Source organism: Haliaeetus leucocephalus, unplaced genomic scaffold (assembly GCF_000737465.1).
Source record: "Haliaeetus leucocephalus isolate CR32 unplaced genomic scaffold, Haliaeetus_leucocephalus-4.0 Scaffold0, whole genome shotgun sequence".
Classification (NCBI taxonomy): Eukaryota; Metazoa; Chordata; class Aves; order Accipitriformes; family Accipitridae; genus Haliaeetus; species Haliaeetus leucocephalus.
The window spans coordinates 11358953-11383984 of NW_010972436.1; the positions used below are offsets into that span (position 1 = coordinate 11358953).

Consider the following 25032-nt stretch of genomic DNA (forward strand, 5'->3'; position numbering starts at 1 on the left):
TAGTCTGGAGAAAAGGAGGCTGAGGGGAGACCTTATCGCTCTCTACAACTACCTGAAAGGAGGTTGTAGCGAGGTGGGGGTTGGTCTCTTCTCCCAAGTAACAAGCGATAGGACAAGAGGAAATGGCCTCAAGTTGTGCCAGGGGAGGTTTAGATTGGGTATTAGAAAATATTTCTTTACTGAAAGGGTTGTCAAGCATTGGAACAGGCTGCCCAGGCAAGTGGTTGAGTCACCATCCCTGGAGGTACTTAAAAGATGTGTAGACATGGTGCTTAGGGACGTGGTTTAGTGGTGGACTTGGCAGTATTAGGTTAATGGTTGGACTCGATGATCTTAAAGGTCTTCTCCAACCTAAATGACTCTATGTTTCTATGATTCTGTGCATGGGTGGGGTTAGGGAAACCAGAGCCCATATGGGGCTGAATCTGGTGAGGGACATGAAGGGCAACAAGAAGTAAGTACACTGGCAGCAAAACTAGGACTAAGGAGAATGTGGGCCTGCTGCTGAATGGGGCAGTGAACTTTGTGACAGAGGACATGGAAAAGGCAGAGGTACCTGATGTCTTCCAAGAACTACAGGCTGATCAGCCTCACCTCAATCCCTGGAAAGGCGATGGAGCAAACCTTCCTGAAAACCACTTCTGAAACACACTAAGGAGAAGAATGTGATTGGGAGTGGTCAGCGTGGGTTAATGAAGGGGAAACAGTGTTTAACCAACCCAGTAGCCTTCTGCGTATAGATGACTGGAGTCCAGCTGGAGGCCAGACACTATTGATAGACCCCAGGGGTTGATGCTGGAGCCAATTCTGTTTAACATTTTCATTTAGTGGTCTGGACAATAGGCTAGGGTGTGCTCTTAGCAAGTTCGCAGATGACGAAAATTGGGACGAGTGGCTGAGAGACCAGATGGTTGTGTTGCCATTCAGGGGGACTGAAACAGGCTAGAGAAATGAGCAAACAAGAACCTTGTAAAGTTCAGCAAAAATGCCAAGTGCTGCGCCTGTGAGGGAGTAACCCCATGCACCAGTACAGGCCGGGGGCTTAATGACTGGAAAGCAGCTTTGCAGAAGAGGCCTAGGGGGTCCTGGTGGACACCAGTTTGACATGAATCACTAATGTGTGCTTGCGGCAAAGATGACTGACAGCCTCCTGGGCTATGAGAGGAAGAGCATTGCCAACAGGTTGAGGGAGGTGATCCTTCCTCTTTACCCAGCCTGGTGGGGCTCCATCAGGAGTGCTGTGTCCACTTCTGGGGTCCTTGGTACAAGAGACATGATGTACTGGAGTGAGCCTAGTGAAGGGGCACAAAGATGATTAAAGATTGGAGCATCTGACAGACAAAAAGGGCTGAGCAAGCTGGGACTTTTCAGCCTGGAGAAGAAGAGGCTCCGGGGGGATCTTACGCGTGTGTGTAAATACCTGATGGAAAAGTGTAAAGGAGACAGAACCAGATTTTTCTCAGGGGTAGTCAGTGAAAGGACAAAGTACAAGAGGCACAAATTGAAATACAAGAAATTCCATTTAAACATCAGAAAACCTTTTTTGACACTGTGAGTGTGGTCAGACACTAGATCAGGTTTCCCAGAGGTGGTGAAGTCTCCATTATTGGAGGTATTAAAAAACCCAACTGAACTGAGCCTGCTTTGAGCAGGTGGTTGGACTGGATGATCACAAGAGGTTTCTTCCAATGACAGCTGTTGTATGAATCTATGATTTTTCATATCTATTTTGAACAAAATAATTGTATCGAAGAGTTTTCAAAGGATACAAGTTATTTAATCAATTCTGATGTGAAATTCTGGAAGTACATTTTCTTTCTTTCCATCATGTGGCTCTGAGCGTTAGGATGTTATCCTGCTTTCTGCCTCTTGGCCCAGTAGAACATGCCACTAATTCTTCAAATTGCAGCATGTCTGGTACAAGGCCATACTCACATGCTTGCTCAGTGTGCTCAGTCTGTAATTCCTCTGGCTTGTATGTGTTGTCTTTCTCAGAAGTAACCTCTAGGTAAGTTTTCTTTTGAAAATTTTTATATCCCTTTGTACTGACACGGTGCTTCTACAGGGTCTGCTCATGATACCACACAGCAAACTGTTGTTTCTCCTTTCCTAGCAGTGATTAGTTTACCCTTAATTTGTAATATGTACCTCTATCATTGTGGAAGTGTTTGTAGAGGGAAAGAGGAGTTTCCTCTCCTATCAGTTAAAAACAAAATGTACACAAGGGAAAAGCTTTCCGTGTAAAGGGAAATAAAGACCTACTTCCCTAAGGTGCTTGAGAGTCTCCCAGGTGAATCTGTTGCAGTCCTAATAAGGATGAATCATCACTGTTTTTTCTACTGTACAAACTGATTTCTTTAGAGTAGTCGGAATGATGCTAATGCTTGAGTGATCCTTGCCAAGGTGCCTGGATAACATAAACTAGGAGAGCAAGGAGTAGTGTTGGTCCTGGTCCTACTGCCTGCTTCGTGCCTGTATGCAGCCATGGTGAGATTATTCACTTGCAGAACAGGTCCTGTCCCCAGCCCACATGTTAATGTTTATGCTCAGGTCCAGAAAATACTAGAAACCTACCTGATGGGATCTGCATGTGAACAGATGAGGAATTAGTTACCTCTATTCCTATGAGCATCTGAGACAGATACCTTGTTATCAGGTTAAGATAATCCACTAACATCATATGAAGAGTTAGTCTGTAGAGTATGGCAGTTTTTCCCTTGAGGTTGTTGGTCACCTGGAACACAGAAAAAACAGTTCATTGGAATGGAAGTGTAGTTTTAGCAGTCTGTGGAGAAGCTGTTGTTCAAAACAAGAGTGGAAATGCATAAAGCTGTAAACTAAAAATATTTCTGAATATTCTAGAAGCATGGTGTGTGCTATTTCAAATTGAACTTACTAGGGCCAGCACTTAAATATCTTAGGTAATTTCTAAGTGTGCCCAGCATCAGATTATTTAGATTTTAGACAGGAGACAGAGGGAGGTGAAGTGCACCTATAATATCTAACTTCCTACTGGCTAGCCTACACAATTTCCTAATGCATTCTTCTTCAGATCACTTAAATGATGTGCTTGTGTTTCTCCAATGACTATATAGCATGTCTGAAAATGAATGTCCAAATACAGCTGTTGTGGACACTTTGCACTTTGCTGTACTAGGGCTAGGGATGAGGGAGCAGTATTGTCCTGGTTTTGATCAAGCTTACTTTCTTATGCCTATTCTGATTTTGTTCATAAGTGGCCTCTCAGATATATGTCTCTGTAGCTCTATAATAATAATATATACTGAGCTTTAATTAAAAGAGGCAACGTGCTTTGAGGAGAGTGAGGTGTTCTTGAGATAGAGTTTGGGCCATGCCCTTGGTAGTCCACAGCCTGAAAGGAGCAATGATGGTGTTTGTAGTCATGGAAGTTCAGGCTGTGGAAATCAAAACTTGTGGCTGAAATGGTTGACTTAAAAGGAGTGGCACCCTAGATTGAAGAAACCACTACAGGGCACTCGTCTGTTATGAGTGAGTCCGTGTAATGATCTAACTATCCAAAGTTGCATACTGATATTTTTGCTAAGTCCAGACAGCAGTGAAGCAGTTACAGATATGTGCTCTCACAAGATGATGCTATAAATGTTCTATGTACAAAGTCATTCTGGAGGTTATTTTAGAGAGAATAAGGAAATTTTTGAAGGCTTTTTTTAAGATATGCAACTACAGCCTTACAGCCTTTTTTCTTTTGGTGATTTCAGAGTTGTTTATAAAACAAAGCGTTGGCTTTGAAATTGAGTTGTTAGCTTTTCAGTTAAAAAAAAAATTGAGGGAAACTACTGATGATGAAAAGTTGAGCATTCTTGGCATGGAACTAATACAGTTTAGACAGTCCTTGAGGACCTATGTATGTAGGAATTTTTTTGTTTGTTTGTTTCACAGACATCAGTAGCCTACTCCTGGCTCGTGCTGCCTTTCTGCTCTATCAGGTATTATACCAGCGCCAGCTGGCTGAGATGGGGAGAGAGGGGTTTGGGTGTCTGCTGGGGGAGGGCGCTGAGCTGAGGAGAAGAGGTCTGAAGTCACTGAAGGTCGGGGTGTCTCTGGGGAGAGTACAAAAAGGGTTTTGCCAGTTGTTTTGGTAAATAGCATTCCCTGGAGCAAAGGGGAGGATGTCATTGTCACCGGGCATGCGGTTAAGGTGCAGTGCCTGGTACCGTACTTGGGGTCGGCTGGGGAGGTTGCTGGTCTCGGAAAAAGTAGTGCAGGTTGTTTGTTGTATTTTAGTTCTTTGCTGCATTGTAAAATATGAAGGGCATTAAATTGTTTGAGTGTATAACTTCCTGCCTGCCACCTTACACTTACACAGTGCATTAGATTTACTGAGCTTTTGTAATACATGTTAGTAAGGTCTAATGTAAGAATGTGTCTCTGCAGTTGTGGCTTTGGGAACATGACACTTCTCTGTTTTCAGACTTTTCATCAAATTCTGTATTTAGAAGAAAGATGTAGCTCCGCTTTGCAGGCTACAACATCATAAAGAAGTTGAACCTATTTCTGTAGTCTCTGTGTTCAAGGCTGTTTTTCTCTATTTTCAGAGGTGTTGTCAAAGTCGACATCAATCTACAGAAGGTGGACATTGACCAGTGTTCGAGTGAGGGGTGGTTCTCGGGGACGCACAGGTGTCATCTCAACAATTCTGAGGTATGTCTGTCCTTAAGGGACTGAGCTACACTTCAATAACAAGTCTTTCCACTATGAATAATTTTCTGTAGTATAAACGCTATCTATTTTATAGACTTTAAATGTCATTTGTAGGCTGAAAAAAAATCTTTCTGCGCAAGGTGTTATGGTACACATGAGTTTCAGGAATGCCTGCATTTCAGAATATTGGCGTTAAATAAAACAGAAGCTAAGTTATTGTGCGGAAATAACAGCTGTAGGGAAAGAGTATTACTAGTGAAATGATTTATGAAGTTCTGCTTGTAAGTCAAACAATTATTTTACACTCAAAATCAAAATAGGCTTTTAATGTCAGCATCACTTTTGACTGGACAGCCTTGCAAAATACAGTGAAAGTAGCTCAAATGCTAATAATAATTTTTCAGAAAAACATGGGCTTTTGGTAGGATACAGAATAACAGACAGACTTGGATACTGTAATTCTTTCTTAATAGAAATGCCAACATTTTGACAGAGCTGACTAAATGTTTCTGTTCAGCTCCTTCCTGCTTCCCCTTTCTTCTGTAGGTCTGTGTCTGGCTCTGTCTGTCAGCATATCATAGATCATTCAGCCTGGCCAGTTATATGTGTTCAATGAAACTTTAAAACAAAATGCATTCAATGATTTTTCTTTTTATTATGGCATATGATGCTGTTTTCAAAGTCACCCATTTGTTTTCTGTGATACAAGGCACCTCGGGCACTTTTGTGCTTTCAGAAAGGACAACTAAAATGTAGAGAAAGTTGATGGTTGTCTATCAGAAGTCAGGAGATGTTTGCCTAATTTGTTATAAAATTCCAGTTTATCAAAGCCAAATCTAAATTTAGGAAAAGAATTGGTTTTGATGAATTCGTCTACTAACATTTTTGAGCAAGAAAAACTCAGAAGTTTTGTAAACATCCTTTTTGTTATTTTTCACTTGAATTTTTTTCTTAAAATAAACTTGAAATGAGAAATCAAGTAGTCTTTAAAGACTAATTTTTAATGAAATATTTCTGCAAATGGAAAAAAAAAAGGATTTTTTTTCTGTCAAGTGCTTTTTGACTTCTGAATTCAATTTTTTAATATCTCATTTTTCTTCCTAGAAGACAATATTGTTTCCCATGAGATCTAGTAAACCTTGTTTTCTAACATATGATAGTTATCCTGAATGTTGTTATATATTTTGGCAAGTGCTTCTCCTTTTCCTAATGTCTTATGAGCAAAATTGTCAGCAGAGAGGTGGGTTTGGAAGTTGCATCTCTTCCTGCAACCAAGAAGAAGAGGGGAAAAAAAAATCCCTATGAGAAGACTAAGAAAAACCAAAGCAAAAGTAAAATGGAGAAAATTAAGAAGGATCAGTGGTGGGCTTTAACACAGCTTTGATCTGGTTCAAAGCCTGTTGTTTGCTGTAATGTGCTCTGAATCGTGGTCTGTATTCTTAATATATAGGAAAACAGAATCTGAGTCAAATCAAACTGGATATAATTCCACAAATACACCCCCCTTCCAAATCTAAGTCCTTAAGAGTGTGTCCTGGAGAGAACAATGCAAAAAGCTACTCTCTCTGGAAGAATTTGTTGGAGAAGGGGGGTAGCTAAAAGGAATTTTTTTTTTTTTTTTTTTTTTTTTTTTTTGCTCTTCACAATTCATTTTCAGGGGAGTAAAAAGTAGTTTTTATTTCTCTGTGGAATTCACTCTGATTATGAAAAGGGGTTTTCTTCATGAATATGACATTTAGGAAAATCTACCTTCCATTTTATTATTGCACACGAGGCAAGCGGAGTGTCATTTAGGAAACTGAGTGCAGAATGAAATTCTGCATGAAAGACAACCTTAAGGGTTACAGCAAGTTTTCTATGACTTGCAAAAACATTTTAATTCCACAGTCTTTAGTGTCTCAGTGGGCAAGCTGGAAAATCTCACCTCTATGATGTGGATTCTTACTGTGCATGAGAAACTGAGGTGGCTGTCATGGACCACTGATGCAGAGATGGTGTCTCCACCAGCTCTGAACCAGGACTGGGTTCTTGGCATTCTGGGCTTCACTCTCCTGCTGAGAGGATGGTAGGCATTTCTGATCTGCTGAACGAGAGAATAACATTTCTTTTACCTAAAAGGTACATTACAGATCAGTTCTTCATGTTGGGATTCTGGGTTGTGTTGTTGTAAAGCTGGCTGTGCTCAAGTAGGTTTCTTTGCAGAGCTTTTATTTACCAGACTAATTTGCACTGTTGTTTTTACTTCTTTTTTTTTTTCCTGTCCCTGTTTATTCTGCATAGTGGTTTTTTTTGTTCTTTAGAGCTAACAAAGACTGCTCTACATAGTTTACAATAATCTTTTTTTTTTTGTACAACACTTCCACTACTGTTGAGTCCAACCTGATATATCAGTGTAAAACCAGAGATGCTTTCTGCTCTTTTGACAATAGAAAGCACTAGGTTTGCTGGTGTTACAAAGGATGTCTTATTTTTCATACTGGACAGTTGCATGGTTTTGTCATTTTGTTTTAGTACTACTGCGATGCTGTAGTCTGTGAGTTCCTGTGATGCAAAAAGGAATTAAAATATGCATTCCAGGGCAAAAGTTTTTTAATGAGTGATGCTGTATATGTGAGTGGCTCATGTTCACACCTAAAGGTGTGAATAACATGGGTAAGGAGATGAATGCCACTTCATGAATGGCTTTTCAACTTGTATGTAGAGCAAAAACCTGCCAGCTGTTTTTCCTTCTCCATGGCACTTATTAGAGTGTTAAATCAACAAGGCTCTCATGACTAAGAGAAGGGTATATAGGTAATACAAACCTCCTCCAAAATGAAACTGGCAAGCAGGGAGTGCCTTTCCTTATTATGCCTGAAGAGGTTGAGACTCTTTGCTTAATAACAGTGACCCTGAGGACAGGGAGTTGCTGGGAACAATCTACAGAGGTTTCTCTCCTTTTACCCTATAGTCACCACTTTAGGAGAGTTCTTTCTTTACAAGCTGGTCCCATATTCTGCTCTTCACACTTTGTTTCATTGGAATCTACTGTGTGGAATAAAGGTAAATTACATAGTTGTGCAACAATGCTTTCCACATAGTTTGCCTTATAAATGCTAACAAAATTATATTCCCCATCCCCTCTTTTATCTTCTTAGAGGCAGATACAGAAATACCTGCTGATGCTGGAATGCTCTGTCCCAGATTACAAAGACTGTCTCCAGCAGAGTAAGGAAGAGAACGGAGATCTCTGGATTTCCAGTTCTGCTTAATTTAGACCCACCTTCCTCTCTTTAGTTTTCTTAGGTGACTTGAGTATTTAGTGCAGCATAGCCTTTCCATAGACTGTTTGGAAAGCCTTTGCCATAGTGAATTTCTGATTTGGCTCTGAAAGTCTGTTTACTGAATAGCCCATACGTGGCTGGGCTACCAGTGCCCTTAAAGCTAAGGCACAAAACTAAATATTTCAGAGAGAAAACTCCCCTCTTCCCTAACACTATGAAAATATAGCAAGTGACAGAGAAGGGCAAGGGAGCGTCGTAGGGAATGGACAAGAGGAGGAAAAAAACCAACTTACGGATTACTAAAATGCTTCTTTACTTTGTCTTTTATTTCAGTTAATTTTATAGTGGCTAAAATCTACTAGACACATTGCTGACAAATTTTCCTACTTTCTGTGCTGTCCTGAAGTGTTTGTCTTCTCAATAAAAATCAATTGAAAGGGGGGAGATGGAGGTGCATTATGGTGAATGTAAACTTATAGTAAACCAGTGGTCTGTATGTGCTAGATAGAAAAAAAGGAGGAATGGATGGGACCCAACTTCTACCAGAAAATAAATAGATTGTTTTTGAAAGTACTGTATTGCCTTCACGTGCTCTGGCACAGAATCACTAGGAGATTATGCTAACAGTGACATTGGGATTTGGCTTTGGAAGGTCATCAAGAGTAACCTGATTATGTGATGGAATAGTTCTAGTGCTAGTCCTTGCTTGAAAGAAGAATAACGTGTGGTTGGAGAATTAAAGAATATTATGACTCAAATACACAAAATGCTTAGACATACTATTCTTCCTTTAACTGCCACCTGTCCTTAGATTTAGGTGTTCCTCAGGAGATGGATTGGTGACTCTTAAATATCTTGTTTTATGTATGGTGCCCTCAAATACAAAACAAAAGCAAGAGCTGGGAACTTTAGATTCCCCATTTTTAAATTGACAACCTAAATTCCTAATATACAGTCATATTTCTTCTTGATTTGTTCTCTTTTGTGCACAGGACCGATATATCTCTGATTTCATAGCAGCCTAGATGAACTGGGAGAACAAGAATGCCCTCTTTCAACCTCAGGATGACTGGAAACTTCTCAGTCTAATTAGGCAGGAAGTTAGGTGAGACCTTACACAGGAAAGCCAAACTGCAGCACTGGCTACAGTGTATTTCAGTTGTGATTTTTTTTTTCCTCTCTTTTTATTAAATTGTATAGGCCAAAAAGAGGCTGATGGCCAGGTGTTCTTTTCTTGACCTGGGGGAAGAAGGCACAACTCATGGTGAAGCATAGAGAGCTATGTTCTCCTTCCTGCTCCCTCTACCTTGACACCCAAATAGGGAACAGTTTCCCCCAAAAAACACATGGGCAAGAGATTTGGATTCTGTGGGGCTGCAACAGATGAGACGGGTAATATCCGCAGGGTTAGAAATAATTAAAATGAATTGGGTAAAGAACAAAATGATGCAGATAATTCTGAAATTAACAAACATAGGAAGAATATAGTTACCCAATAACAAATCCAAAGTAATTTCATTGTACAGGCAAAGCTGGTTATGGGGGTAAGAAAACATGCATTTTTTTACCCTGTTTGAAACCATAGAAGATTTTTCTTTTAATATATTAGATTCCTTCCCCATACATGCTGGCAGCAGCTGCTGGCACTTTTAGTAACAACTTTAGAGTCCATGTTGAGACGCCAACAATAAAATCAAGGCTGAGGAGCATCTGAAGAAATCAGCTGGCATAGTCCATTGAGCTCCACCGAATGCCTCCAACCAGTAGCATCACTCCGTGAAAAACGGCAGCAGACTCCACGCTGTTCTCCCATCCTTAATGAGACTGCCAACAGCTTGCAATGTGAGGCAGGCTCAGCTGACATCCCTTTGGGTTTCAACAGTATTCCACAAATGACAGCGTGCAAAAATATCTAGAGGGAATGAGAGAGGCAGATTAAACAAAAAAGTGGCATTGCTGTCTGTATATAGTGTGTTGTGTATATCTGTGTTTGTAGAAAGATGCATAGGCCTCCTGTGTGTGTATTTATTCTGCACAAACACAAAACCAATTGAGAAAGGAAAACAAATTGTCAGTACAGCCAAAATCTTTTTTCTATTGTTTAGCAAAACATTTGGGACCATCATATTTTATTATACTGTATGTAGTGTTACAGACAACCAACTGAAAAAGGGGGAGGTGAGGGTTATTAAAAATAAAATTGTGATGGGATCTGAGTTGGGAGAGAGGAAAAAACCCAGCACTTTGCAGGTTTTTCAAACAGATGCTTTCCAGTGCCCTTGTCAAACTGGGAAAAGGCTATTAATGCACATATTCTGTGGGAGGGGAAGCATGACGAGATTAACATCCAAAGTCATAACTAAGTGGATCATGCCCAATATTACTGGTTTTGCTTGTGTACTTGCCTGTGTTTTCTGTCCTGTCCATTAGGAAAGATGCAGTCAGAATGAGGAAAAATTTGAAAAGAAAGCTGTTTGGTGGTTCAGTCTGAGTGAACAGGGTTTATGGAATATAGTTAACTTCTAATTTGGAAATAATCATCATCTATGGAGCTACAGATTGCATCCAAGATGGGGCAAGTGAAGTACCCAGCTACAGATCGCATCCAGGATAGGGCAAGTGAAGTACCCAAACCAGGATAGAGAGCGTACATCAGGATGTATTTCCTCTTAGAAGAAAACAAGTTCTTTAGTGGTAGAATACAAATACTAAATGCTATATCAAATCCTGGGCTGAAGGGGCAATCTAAGACAGAAGGGGGAGCAGCTCAGTTCAGTACACAAATAAAGAAAACATAGCCAGCACTTCTTGGATCCAAAAGGAGAAAGGCATATCTGTTCTCTCAGACTGACAGCTGCTCACAGAACTTGGTGTATTTGAAGAGCATGCAGTGACACAAAGAACACATTTCAGATGCTATTTTAAAAATAACTGCATCATCTGCATTCATGGGAAAAGTCCCTTTATGACAGTATACCATATCTAATCTGGCGTTCCCCCAGACACAATTACATAAAATAAGGTGGAGGTTTGTCAGAGCTTTTAGTGATAAACAAGGTGCTATGAAAACCAACTTTCAGTTTAAGGAAGAGGCAGGTTGCTTAGCTACAGCATCTTTGCCTTTTAAGAAAAAAATTTAAATGATTCTGTGTTTTGCAGGAGCTAATCTCGGTTATCAGTGTTTTCTTCAGAAGAAGAAAACCTTTGCAACAATTCCTTTCATCCTAGTTAGCAGTGTTAACTTGAGCATTTAAATTCATCCGGGTCAGTTCTATTTGCTGCTGTTTTCCTTCCCCCAGAGTTAAAAAGTGAAAAGCAGTAGGTGATTGGTTGAATGATGCTGACAAAAATTAAAATAGCAGGGAGGTATTTGGTTTCTCTTGCAGCTGACAGGCGATGATAGCATTGCATCAATTACCAGGTCTTTCAGATCTATTGCTACAGCTTTCAGGTCTTTCTCTGCTGGACAGAGCATCCTATTAGGCAACGCCAATTAGCTGAACTGGTGGCTCTCTGCATCTGTTTGGGAAGGAAAGAGGTGAGGCCCAAAAGTTTAGGTAGCTGCAGGGACATGGACAAAATATACCTGGTGGTAGCAGAGGGGAAGTTGCAGAGAAGGGGATGGGCACAGGGAAGAGCTCTTCCCAGGAGAGAGACTGAGAAACTGACTGTGACTGGGGCAAGAGACAGAACATCAGGGTCTATTGGGAGCCACAGAAGACCTTGCAGCAAAGAGCCTGGGGACTGTAACCAGGCTGGACTGTTCTCCTTTGGCAGGCTGGCTGTGAGTTACCTTTCCCAGATATGAAGTGCCAGTAGCTGTATCGGATCTAGGTATAAACAGAGCACAGCTTCATTCAAGGTGCTCCTTTGTTATCACTACATTCGGAGGACTGTACAATATCTGAAAAATGTCTCTAGTAGCATTAAGCACAATTAGATATATGCAATTAGATAAATATACAGCATTTTGGTATCAAAGCATCTGGTCCATCCTGTGTGAGATTTGATACGCTTATCTGGGAAGATACGCAACTACTTCCATATCTTGTGAGATAATATAAAGACTGTTAACCCATCTTACAGCTGGGACACACAGGCAAAATTATCTCTAAACTGATAGACACCCTGACTCAAATTGAGGTGTGATCTCCAGGCGTGCAAATTACCCTCTGCACAGTTTGGTTTCTTCGGTAAAGGTATGCCAAGCTTGTGATCTGGAAGGGAGTTCTGATGTGCTCCAGCTAGGGCCCAGGCTGAATCATCTTCAGAATGGGATTTTGGGGTGCATTACAGCACGCATCCACCCCATCCTTCAGATAGTTCCAGGAAGGGTTAAGCATCCTGATATATTTTTCAAACCTGTGTCAGACCAGCTTTGTAGCTTTCTTAGTGATCTTGATTTGTGATAGCATTCTGGTCAAAAATGAAGCCACCCAACCTCCTCTTAGCTAAAAGCACTGTTGCTGCACTTGCTGTCATTGCAAAGGACACCAGCGTCCTATGAACTGTGCAGACTCTGTTCCTGACTTGCATGCTTAGCTGTTTGCTTACTCAGACAATATACTGCAGAGGGTTTTTTGGTTGTTAAAATATGAAAATTCTGCTCATGCATGGCACATATTCTACAGTTAATTATTTTTGTTGAAAAAACATGGACTTGAGAAACAGTAAACTAATGGAAAAAAACTCGTCTGCCTTATTTAATTAAAACTTTTTAAAAATATAGCAACTGTTCCTCCTGCTTTTTCTATACTTCATGATACCTGCACAAGAGACAAGTTTAGCCTTGAGAAGAAAGTTAATTCCTCTTTTTCTGTAACAAATTAAAATTAGATTGAAAACATATTAAAGATCCCAAGATGAAAAGCTAGAGAGAATAGCTGCTGAATCTTCATATTCAAAGCAATGTACTGAGCCATAGTAATAGCCTGAATGGAAACAAACTCATTTAGTTTTATTTTTGGAGCACAATTTTATAGTGCTAGACATTCAAATACCATCATTTTTGTTGGTGACTTCTGGTAGGAGGTGAATTTTTTTTGCAAATGAAAAAGAACTACTTTTGGTTTACTTATGCTTTTGTTTAGATCCCAATGATTCACATGATTTGTTCTAGTTTGCATTTGCCAGTACTGTAAACTGATGGCTATCAGGTCATCCATTCACTGAGCAGGGACTGGTCTCCTAGAAATTTCTCAGTCTTTACTAACCTACTTAATATCTTCTTTTGTGTTTCTTCATTGCTTTGTTGCCCTGTGCTATTTTAGATCATGAATATATTAAGCACCAGTACTAACACGGGAATGCAGAACACTTGATTTTTGATCTTTATCTTTTTGCATATTTCTTCTTTTCTTTTTTATGTTTTGGCTAGTTTATAAGCCATTACTGAGCTTCATCGTATTACTGCTTTTCTTTCTTATTCATCTCCTCTAAGGGTTTTACTCTTCTTTCTGTCAGTGAGTAAGTAGTGAAAGAAAACACACTTCTCCCCAACACCTTATGCATGTAAACTTCTTAACTAAGATATTTACTGTCTTTGATTCCTCCTTTACTTGGAAGAGATGGTGAGGAAAAGTAGATGTTACTGTAGAGACAAATAAGACAATTTTATACTTGTAATACTGCACTGTTTTCTTCTTGCAGCAGGATCAGAATTCTTCTGCAGTTAAATTTAGTCCCTAGATTTATCACAACTATTGTTCACAGGGCAATCAGTTCCCATTTACTTGCATAAAATAGAAAGTAGGATTTGCTTACTGAGCTCCACTGTCAGAATACAGTAGTTACTTCTTTTATACCACCAATTTCATCTAATATTTCTGTTAATTTTTTCATCTTTCAGATATGGTTGGCTAGGGGAAAAAAGAATTTCAAGGAGTGGTATAACTGTGTATTCTAATTTAGGCAAAGTGAGTCCTGTAACTTTCATCTGAAACAGTTATGGTCTTACTCTTACATTTGAAAATAAAGCTAGCTAGGTTGGCCTGACCTGAGAAACAAACTGAGCTTTCTCTATAGCAACCCTCAAATATTTTTTTGTCTGTATGTTTTTATATATACATTTACTTACAGCTCATCTGTGTATGCATGTGCATATGTGTGAACATCATATAAATGCACACGCATGCATGCCTGTATATACATATATAGGGAACTGTGAATGTCTTGGTTGTTTGCACATAGGCATTTTGCTAAAACTGTTCTGTGTTGAGATGTTACAGAGGCTGGGGAGATACTGGTCCTTGTCTCGCGCCTAACCCTATGCACCAGTACAGGTTGCGAGGCTGAATGGCTGGAAAGCAGCTTTGCAGAAAAGGCTCAGCGGGTCCTGGTAGACATCAAGTTGACCATGAGCCAGCAATGTGCCCTTGCGGCAAAGGCAACCAACAGCCTCCTGGGCTGTGTTAGGCAGAGCATTGCCAGCTGGTCAGGAGAGATGATCTTCACCCAGCCTGGTGAGGCAGCATCTGGAGGGCTCTGTCCCTGGAGGGCTGTGTCCAGTTCTGGGCTCCCCAGTTCAAGAGACATGGATGTACTGGAGTTAGTCCAGCGAAGGGCCACCAGAATGATTAAGGGTTTGGAGCACCTGTTGAACGAGGTGAGGCTGAGTGAGCTGGGACTGTTCAGCATGGAGAAGAAAAGGTTCAGGGGATTTCATCTGCACGTGTAAATACCTGATGGACAGGTGTAAAGGAGAGAGAGCCAGACCCTTCTCAGGGGTAGTCAGTGACAGAACAAGAGGCAATGGACACAAACTGAAACAGAAAAAGAATTTTTTTTTCACACTGTGAGGGTAGTCAGACACTGGAACAGGCTGCCCAGAGATATGGTGGAGTCTCCATTGTTGGAGATATTCAGAACTTGAATGTACACAGCACTGGGCAACCTGTCCTAGCTGAGCCTGCTCTGAGCAGGGGTTGGGACTGGATGATCTCCAGAGGTGCCTTCCAGCCTCAGCTGCTGTGTGATTCTGTGGTCAGCTCTTCTTTCATCTTTTGCGTGATTTGTTTTTCCTGTCTGATTTGTATCTGGAGAATATGGTATCCCTTTTGAGCTTTGTGTTTCCACTCTGTTTTACTCATGCTTGTGTCAAGACTCTCCTCCATTGCTAACTGCTTTTCCTCACCAGTTGTTTCTTTTAAACTTCTCATAAGTGTGTGAAGATGTGCATGTGAGTTTTTTGAGAAATCATTTATCTCTGATGCTTCCTCTATAACAAGTTCAACACTTTTTTTCTCCTACTACAATAGAATAAAGAGAGTAAGTATATTCAGATTCTTATTTTTTAGTTGATAGCTGCAAACATATCTACTTACTTACTTGCAGAACTTTGAAAGCTGATTTACTAGAGATAACACTAAGATTTTTGAATTATGATACTGGCTTGCTGCTTGGGCTAGGGTTGAAATAATTTTATCCCTTCATGTATGTTATCTAAGTATCTAATGGTTAAAGCTTTGAAAGGGGGGAAGATCTGTAATATAGACATGGTAGTGGGATTTATCTGGACAACATACGCTGCATTATAAAATGTGAGTTTTCTAAACAGACTAAATTAGTCTACAGTGTATAAGATACTGTCTTAGAGATTGAGGAGAATTGCTAGGGCTGTTCAGTAAATTGTTATTGGCTAGTCTGAAGTTATGAGATTTTGATACTTGTTTTCATCCTGAAATGGAGTGAAACCAACCCCAGCAGTGCATTTTCCTGAATTAACATTTTAAAAAAGTATTAATTTTGAAATGTGAAAATATGTATTTCAGGGAGCTGCTCTAGGAAATTGTGTAATTTGAAAGACTGATAAAACTTGATTAAAAATGTGCATTATTTTTAATCTTTTCTTATGGGGAAAAAATGAGAAAAAGACATTTTGAGAAAGTCCTGTTGTATGGTAATGGAAAACGGCTTGGTAATAACATTTGGAGCAATTCTAGAAACCTATGTGCCAGTCAAAGCACCACCAAAAACATGTCCTTTTTTCCTCTTGAAAGTTTTAGAAACTTTTGATACCATTTGTCCAATTCCATTGCTAATCATATCTATCTTACGCTGTCGGATAGTCATTGTGGTTTTTAGCTAAACCAAAACAGTTTGTCTCTCTTCCAAGAAGGGAAGTCAAATAAAGCAGCACTCCAGACCTTGTAAACTTTTACAAGACATGATAAAACATCTTTATATTCCAATATGTACAAGACATGGCACAAATTGGTTTTAAGCATGCGAGAGCAAGCATTTGCCCTGTAGAGCTTAAAACTCTTGAATTCATATTCTTCCAGAGCCCTTCAAAGTGAATACTGCATTACACTAGCTGAAGGAGGCATTTCTTGGTAGTTCAATTATACAGAATTTTTATGTGGATAACTAATAGGATGCTTGTTTGAAATAAACGTCTAAATAAATAAAATGCTCCAATTGTCCTGATATGAATCTTCTGAAATATTTTTGTGAAAAATTCCAAGACCAATTAGTTTTTTTTTCCTGGTAATGGAATGAAGTTTAATTTTGAAGTTTGAGTTTTCTTGCAGGATAGGACTCCATAATAATGATTGCTTTCTAAGGGACTGCTTTATTGCTACATAGTCTGTGTAATTATAAAAAGCGATTTTTCTGAAGTATTACTCAGTAAGCCACTTAAACAAGAATTATTTTTACAGGTTTAGTGCTTATTTCAGTTAGGTTTCATTTCCATAGGTGATTGAGAGTTGTTTTTAATTATGCGTCAGTGGATTATTCTAACATTGCTTAACAAAAATGATACCTTATGGCAGTCATTTTTGTTACAAGTGTAACCTAAAAATATTTTCGTCGGTGATTACATGATTATAAGGAGTCACATTTTGCATCTTTATCACTGTATTGTACTGCACCAAATTTAAAAGTGTTTTCCCTATTTGTATAACTTCGTTATTACACTGCTAAATGATGACAATGTTGGAACACCTGGAATAATTAAGAGATGCATCAATTTTGAGGTCTTCACTTCTCACTGAATTTTCCATAGCCCTTGAGTTAATTCTATGTTTAAATGTATATGTATGTTACACAAGGAATCACTGCCACATCTCTCAGATGTATGAAAGAAAGGAAAGTTGGTGTGTATGTGAAGCACTACGTATGTCAGTGGGATCCTATGGCTGCAGAAGGCTCCCCCTTCCCCTTATTAAGCTAGAGCTACAAGCTTCAATGTCCTATTGAGAAAAGAGTGATGAAAGAAGAGGAAGGCTTGAAAAGGATGAATTCTATACAACAGCAGAATACGTACCTTCTTAGTAAGAGTTCCATGACAAGAATAACACTGTTAACATTGTTAGCATTAACTCTTATTTACAATGAAATAGCGTCTCACTTGTTGATTGCAAACATCAAATGTTTGACTTTGCCTGTGCTTATATTCCAGTCCATTTGCTTTCTCTAAAGATATAAACACTGTTACAAAGAACAGTCCTTGGTTTTTTTCCCTATTATTTTTTGCCGTAAGTCCCAAATAATTTTGGCTTGCAAGTGTGAGTATGTTTATAGTTATCCATTCAGACGTTCCATAGCTGTATGATTTCGTAACAATAGTTTTACATTAGGAATTGGTGTTTCAGTCTGGAGCATGCAGACAGTTCTCACTAACATGATTTTAATCCTTGTTTGATCCTGAAGAACAGAGGCAGTAATCTGTGATCTCTGCAAAGGTGAGCGGAGCTGCTGACCTGTTGCGCTGGCCCTCGGAGCCCCTGTTGTGCTTTGTTCTATGACCAGCTTTTTCAAGTATCCTCTGTAGCAAGGCATTTTAGATCTTGGAGGGAGAATGAAAGCAAATGGGATATGTTCTTCCCTCTTGCAACAAAGGCTGATCAGCTCACCATTCAGTGGATCATTCTTCCTTTTTCACCTTCTCAGGTACTATTGATCTTCTTGTCAATTTAACCATCAGTACAAGCAACGTACTCTTAGTAAGTATAGCTCTGTGGATGTGGTCCAAATCATTGAGGTCAGACTGGTTTCTGGCAGGCATTCATTCTGATTTCTGGAGCACCTCTGTGCAGGTTATAAAAAGTCTTGTTTCTGCTTCCTCTTTTGGAAAAGAGACCCCTTTTATTTTCTGAAATAAAATAACCACTTACCTTACTAGCAGCATTTCCCTTCATTTTTGGAATGACTGCGAATATCGCAGTGGTCATATTCTACCTTTTAAGAAGCAGCTTTATATTGATAGCCACCACTGTAGTAATGTGTTTTTAATGTTTTCTTTCATTGGCAATTTATTTGAGTGGAGGTGAAATCTGACTCTGTCTAGCATCTGGTGCAATGGGACCCTTGGGCTGTTTGGCTGTCTTGGATGTTACCAATAATTATTTTCACCTTTTGATACAGTGTCCTAATGGGGACAATCAGACCCTTTTCCTTTCACCTTCTCCCCCCACTAAATCCCACACCACACTTTGCCTTTTTGGTAAAAAACAACCCCAAACAAGTGTGTAAATTTGTGCTCTCGAGTCTGCAATCTTATTTTAAATGGGAGTCTCTAGCTTAGCCTAGCCTTAGTTTTAGATTGTATTCCTGGTTTGGGGAAGTATGCAGATATAAATGAAGCTATTTGTGTGCAACTCTGCCTTAAATCTGTTTTTGCTTTTTTCCTCTCTAGAATGACTATCCAGTGAAATGCTTTGGAGTTTCAGCTTTTCTTTCTAACTATATTTCTGATCTCTTCTATTATTCTCTTCCTATTATTTTTGTTTTCTTACCAGCTTATGTAGCACCTCTGGTAAATATGCTGGAATGCATTGGGTTAAAGTGAGTTCCGAAACCAGCAAAAACTTGTGTATTGTACAAATGTGTGAGCATTTAGGCGTGCAGGGAGCAGCAGACTGCTGCATCCTCCCTTGGACCTGGGTCTTCCTCTTCTCTGATCTACATGAAATCCCTTCTGCTGTCTGATAGCCAGGCCACTGGAGGGGGGTGTGTGTGTGTGTGTGAAGGTATAGTTACACATTTGTTGTTTATTTTGCCCTGATCACTATGAATGCATATGCATTGTAGGCTGGTGATATTTGCACTGTTAACCAGGAAAATCAAATCCAAATATGGTCCAACCTCTTCTCTCTCTGGTTTTCAAATGCAGACCAGATACCTTTCTGGAAGACTCTTATTAGTCATTCACATGCTTTTAGGATCCAGGCAGAGGTGTTCTTTTTGAAGCAGTGTGGTCTGTATTATATAGTTGGTCAGATTATATTGCCTAATACTGCTCTTTGCCTTAAAATATAGTCAATAAAGTCACAGAAGTGCTGAATCATTTCATCACATGTACCTTTGGTCCTGTTACTCTTTTGGTTGCTGAGGGTTTTTGAAGTAAGTGTCTCCCCCCAGTTTGATGTCTTTTCTAAACTAAATTGGCTGAGAGTCTTCCAAACCCAGACAATTACACAACAGTCCGGTATGATTTTATTTAGTCTAACCCCATTAGAGAGATTCCTACTTCAGAGCTGGTTTCCCTTCTGCTTCAGCCACTGACATTTGTGAACTTTTTGCCATTAACAGCATAGCACATGTGGAAAAAACCCAAACCTTCTTTAAAACTTTAAAATGTTACTACTCTGTAATGAATTTCAAGAAGACAGGAGTTAATGTGGTTGCTCTAGAATTCCTGGTTGCCGGACTGTGGAGCAAACGCCGGTACGTTCCCAGGGCTGCAGAGGAGGAGTGGCTGCAGGGTGGTCCTGCGAAGGTCTCCGCCTCTCCTGTGAGAGGTGAAAATGCAGAAATGGCAGCATCTGACTCACCAAATCAGGAGCTTCTCTCTATTTTGAACCAGTTCTGCTCATATATATGGAAACACTTCTTAGCACAGCCAAACAAAAATAGAGCAGTAGTAGAAGAACCTTTTTTTTTTTCCTTCATGCATCTTCCTCAGACTTGTGAACCTGGTGGACAGTTAAGAGCCTAATTGCTATTAAGCTTGTCTCTGTAATGAAAATCAAGGGAAGATGTCCAGCAGGCCTCTGACAGTTTTCTTTGCACCTTCTTGAATATCCCTGCTACATTTTGATTACAGAACTAGTCTGGTTTATTTGCTACATCGCATCTTTTTGAGAGAGACAAGGCAATGCATTGGGGTGCTGTGGCAGCCCGAGAGCCTCGTGGGGAGCACCACTGGACTGGTGACATCTCTCTCTCCCTGAAGATAGTCTGTAAGAAGAAAAACAACAACTAGATTTTGGATGCTTGCCTGAGACTGCCAGTTTGGCTTTTGGAGAGGAAAAGCTACAGACATGAACTGAGTGGATCTTGTTCAGGATAGATACAAGAAGTGTGGAGCCTCATAATAACAGTTTTAGACAATCTTTATGCAGAAGACAACAGGTTTTTAAAGAAACAGCACAGCTTTTTTAAAGCAACTTGCACAGTTTGCACATTCACCTCAAAATACTGTGGCCAGACATCTGTAAGGAAAAAGTCCAGGTTCAGAACAGCAGAGATTAGACTTCTTCAATTTTGTCTTTTTCTCTTTTTCTCTCTACTTGTATAAAGTAGATTCTCCCTTAAGCCACTGCTAACACTGATCTTGTGAGAGTTGACTCAAGAAACTGCTCTGACTGAAATGTAAAGATTATGTATTGGAAGGATGTTGAGTTGTCAAAACATCTAAACATATTTACAATGTAGATTCCAAAATTGGTATTTTTTCAGCACTCCTTCAAAATAGTGGTGTTTTATCTATTCCCCTTTCTCACAAAGAATTGCTTTTTCTTGTCTCTGTCAAAATGCCATTAACTGACTGGACTGATGGTCCTGAACGTAGAGGCACAATCTGATCTTCACGGGAAGGGCCCCCGGTATAGCTTCTTCAGGAGAGATGACAATGAGGATGTGTTCTGCAGTGTGACACCATGTGCCAGAGTTGCTCTAGTTCTTACAGAGACAAATATTAAGACATTTTCCCTCAAAAGGCCCACTTGTACTGGGAAAATACGTGATGGGTTCTACGTTACAGGTATAAGGAATACAGACATGTTTATTGTCATATAACTAAATGTTCCTAAAAGCAAATGTAAATCAGACTTGAAAAATTTGCAATCAAGTAGACTGTATTCAAGCCAAGGAAAAGGGATAGGATGATAGGGAAAATATCCCACTTAGTGGGAAAGGCCCATGGTTTTCCTGGTTTTTTTCTTTCCAGGTTTTTTTTTTTTTTAATGTTTTGTAATGGATCAGGTTATCAATAACAAAGTAAGTTTTTAGGGCAGCAATTAACAATACTGGGATGGATTTAGACCTGGCTGGGCAATTTTGGGTGATCCCTTTCCTCATGCTGGATATGAAGTCAGGGATGCTGGATAGGAAGCTTGGAAACAAACTGCTCTTTCTTATGACTTGCATTGAAAATATTTATAGTCACAAAAGCTAACGTATGTTGAACTACATCAACCTCTGTCCATGAAAGTCATGCCATTAAGTAGTTGTTGTATAAGGACAGTAATTTAAAAGCAGGTTTGTATTTGGCTGTATACAGTCACTTTGAAGTGATTAAAGCATTAATGCCCGGTTTGTCAGTACACCCAAGTGAATTCTGACAGAGGAACCATGTGCTTTTGCCATAGTGCCTTGCTGCATGCTATTGCTTTGTAGAACACAGCTCAGCATCTTCTAGGTCACAATGAGAAGATCCTTTCTTAGTTTTTTTTTTCTCCTAGAACTTAAAAATTACAACAATATTCTGTTGATAAAATAAAAGTTGTTTTTAGGTATGAGAAGTAATGAGGAAAAGAGATCAGCAGGCTTCTTAGTTAAAAAGAATATAAGTGTAATGAAAGATAAATAACAGGAGCCTCTTACTGGTGGTAGGATATTAACTAAACAAATCAGATGGGGAAAAAGCCATTTTATTAAATTTCAAATATGTAAACACTGAGAAGAATGCAGTCCTATTAATTTAATTGTTTTCATTAAGGTAAGTGAACCATTTTTATTCAGTAGAGCACTATGTCAGAAGCTGTTATAATGTAAGTTAGAACTAACTTATTGTTTAGACTCTAAATTTAGACTTCTCCTGTACCTAAATTTCTATCAGGCATTTTTTTTACTGGAAAATCCCTGGTTTTAATGTTAGTTTTAGGTTATCCAGAACAAAAGTAATGCCAAAGCTGTTCTGTAATAAGACATTTTTTTACCCAGTAGGAGTATAGTTCTGCCATTAGAGGAGACAAGGATTCCTAAGAAATTTTCAGAAAAAGCAGAGCAAGAAGCTGTTCCCATAGAGATGATAATAAGCACCTATAAAGTTAGTTTGTCCACAGGTGATTTCAGGGTTTTCAAGTATACCATATCTACCCGCACCCTAGGTTCCTACTTGAGAGCCATGTTGACAGTTTCGGCAGGCCAGGTCGTCCTCTTCAGCTGCTGGACCAAGCCTTCTGAGGCATCTGGTACTGACTTCAAGCATGATTTGAAGGACCACGGAAATTTGGCAACTATAAACTTACATTTTGGGATGAAATGAGGACAAAAAAGTCTGCTGTGGTTGAACAGTTATGTCTTGTTTTACTCTTTTCTCACTGATGTTTGGCTGTAAAAGTTCATACTACTAAGTCATTTATAAATCTTGAGGCTCGTGGCTGAAGATGCTAGGAGGAAGGAATTAACTGTGTAAATCTAAAAGAATGCAAAAAACTGTTCTTAGTGCGTAAACCTGGCATTATTACTTAGAGTATGAGATGTTTTGTCTTAAGGGCACCTTGAATTGGAAAACATTGAAAACTATTTTTTATTTTTGTACATTGATTTTAACAGTAATCTTAAAAAAAAACCCCAATAAAAGAACCCAGGGGGAATAGTTCCCACAAGTACTGTGTAGGGAGTTCCAGAAAGAAAGTGATACTGAACTGAGTGTGGGTAGAAAAACTGGTTGCAATTTCAGAGGAAATTCTGAAATTCTTTCTGTATTCAGAAATGTCTTTGTATTCCTGACAGATTTCTGCATAAATACTATGTTACTTTATATGAAAGCAGAGTAACTTTAGTTGAGAAGCTGAAAATCCCTTCCTCTCCGCAGAATATTACTGCAGAAGAACCACAGAGGAAGTGTGTCTTTTGGTGTTGAGGTAAATGTAATCCTTGCAAGAGTAGTTTAAAAGATTTAAAAAAAAAAATCCAAACACAAAAACCAACCAAAAAAAACCCCCAAAAGCCAAAATCCCAGACATAACCATCTTCCTGATAATTTTTGTGGATAGTGCTTTGCTTTCATTTTTGGCGTTTCAAACAAAAGTAACACATTTTATTTATCTTGGGGTGGTGGTGGAAACTGGGAATGCTTTTTTTTCAGCAAGAAAATCAGTGTTCCCCATCCTCCTTTAGCCATCCACAGCCCAAGGAAGATTTCAGACCAATTCAAGTAAAATACTTTTGGTTCGCACACTGGAGTGAAAAAGTGTTTGGAGAGATCTAATTGCAGGAGCTCCAAGACCTGTAGCTTTAAAACCACTGCAGTTGTGTAAAAGTTGCACTAAGACCATAGGAGTTGGCAGTGCCATGTGGACCTGCACAAATATGGCTACTGCATGTAAAGTCAACAGAAGTTGGTCTGGTGTAGGTCTGAGAGATGTTCAGCTTTGCTCCTCATTGGACAGTGCTGCTGTTGACTTCAGTTTAGGACTGAACTTCTCACTGCAGAACTTTATCCTACAAATGATTGAATGTCATCAGACGGTCTTTGAATTCAGAAAGTAATGATTAAGGCTTTTGAAAGCATTTAGATGTTTCCAAAGCTTTCTAAAATGCTTATTTAGGGAGAAACTACTGTATTAAAAGTTCACAAGAGTATGGGTTGTTTATGACTGAAAGGACCCTAAATCCATTAAAATGGCCTCTCTGAAATACCTTTGTTCTTCACTCCCCCATGCAAATTCTCTCTTCTTGCCATCTGAGCACAAATGGACATTTGTCTGCCACCTTCTGCATGAGTGCTTGAGCTTCTTTCATTAAATTGGGCAGATGCCTGGTGCTTGGTATCTTCCCAATGCAAGTGGCAAAATCTGCTATGCTATTTTACAGGTATCCCCACAACAGCTGGAAGTTTATTAGTATTCTATAGCATCCTGTGGCCTTTAGGAGGACATGAGTTGCTGAGGGCTTTCTTGGAAGAAGAAGGTGGGAAAACCATTACTTTTGCTTTTGCTCTGCCTGAGAAGTCAAAGTAGATCAAATAACTCCATTATGCAAACAAGTAATGGATACATTATTCATCTGTGTCGCTCCCAGTTCATGCGTTTTGTATATGATCTATTTCCTTCCATTTAATGAAGAAGCTAAAAACCCCTTGATCCTGCACTAAGTAGCTTGCTTTTTAAAAATTATTTTAACAATGTTCTTCCCAGTACTGGCTTGTAAGAAGCCAGATCAGGGTCAGGGTGTCCAGTTTACCCAAAGTAAAAAGGCTGGACCTAGTTTTAAAATTGGAAACTCCAGCAGTGGACATAATTTTCAAGAATTGTTTTACTGCTACAGTTGGTAACTGAGTTTGCTTTTATATAATTGCATGCCTGGATGGGATGAGAAAAACTTATAATTTGAGAACTAGCTATTTTAAGAAAGAGCCCAACTGAAATACTGTGTAGTAGTGCGTAAGTCGACACAGGCAGGACACAGGAACAACCACAAAACCATGGATGAAATGCAAAGAGTAAACTTATTCTCATTACCTTGTGCGCTGGGAGATCTCCGAAGCAGCAGCCGGGCAGGGGCACACAAGCGGGAACGCAGGCACCGTGGAGCTCGGCCTGTGCTAGAGAGAGAGAGATTTTGAACCTGCTGCTTTTGTCTGTATATCAGGGATTTTTGCAGGTGTAGTTTTGCACTGTGCTTTGATCTTTCCCACAGCAAGGCAGGAATCTCAAGCATGTTTGATAGGGTGCCTCGGAGTGTGTCACAGGCCTATGTTATCTGAACACAGATGTTCTACTTGTCAAGCACACAAGACTAAACAACGATTGGTATGATATATGTGTTTTTTGACACCCCAGCTGCAAGTCACTTGAGTGTGTTTACAACCCTCCTCGCCAATCTTCCGTTATTTTCCCACATTCCACCCCCT

At 39.5% G+C, this 25032-nt stretch overlaps 1 protein-coding gene across 1 annotated transcript in view; it reads left to right on the forward strand.

Annotated features, from left to right (window-relative positions):
- Positions 1-25032, forward strand: part of GPR158 (G protein-coupled receptor 158) — a 205327-nt gene that overhangs the window by 11867 nt on the left and 168428 nt on the right. Inside the window, exon 2 of the mRNA XM_010582222.1 lies at positions 4578-4683. Coding sequence (XP_010580524.1) covers positions 4578-4683 — 106 coding nt within the window. The remainder of the gene's footprint in view (positions 1-4577; positions 4684-25032) is intronic.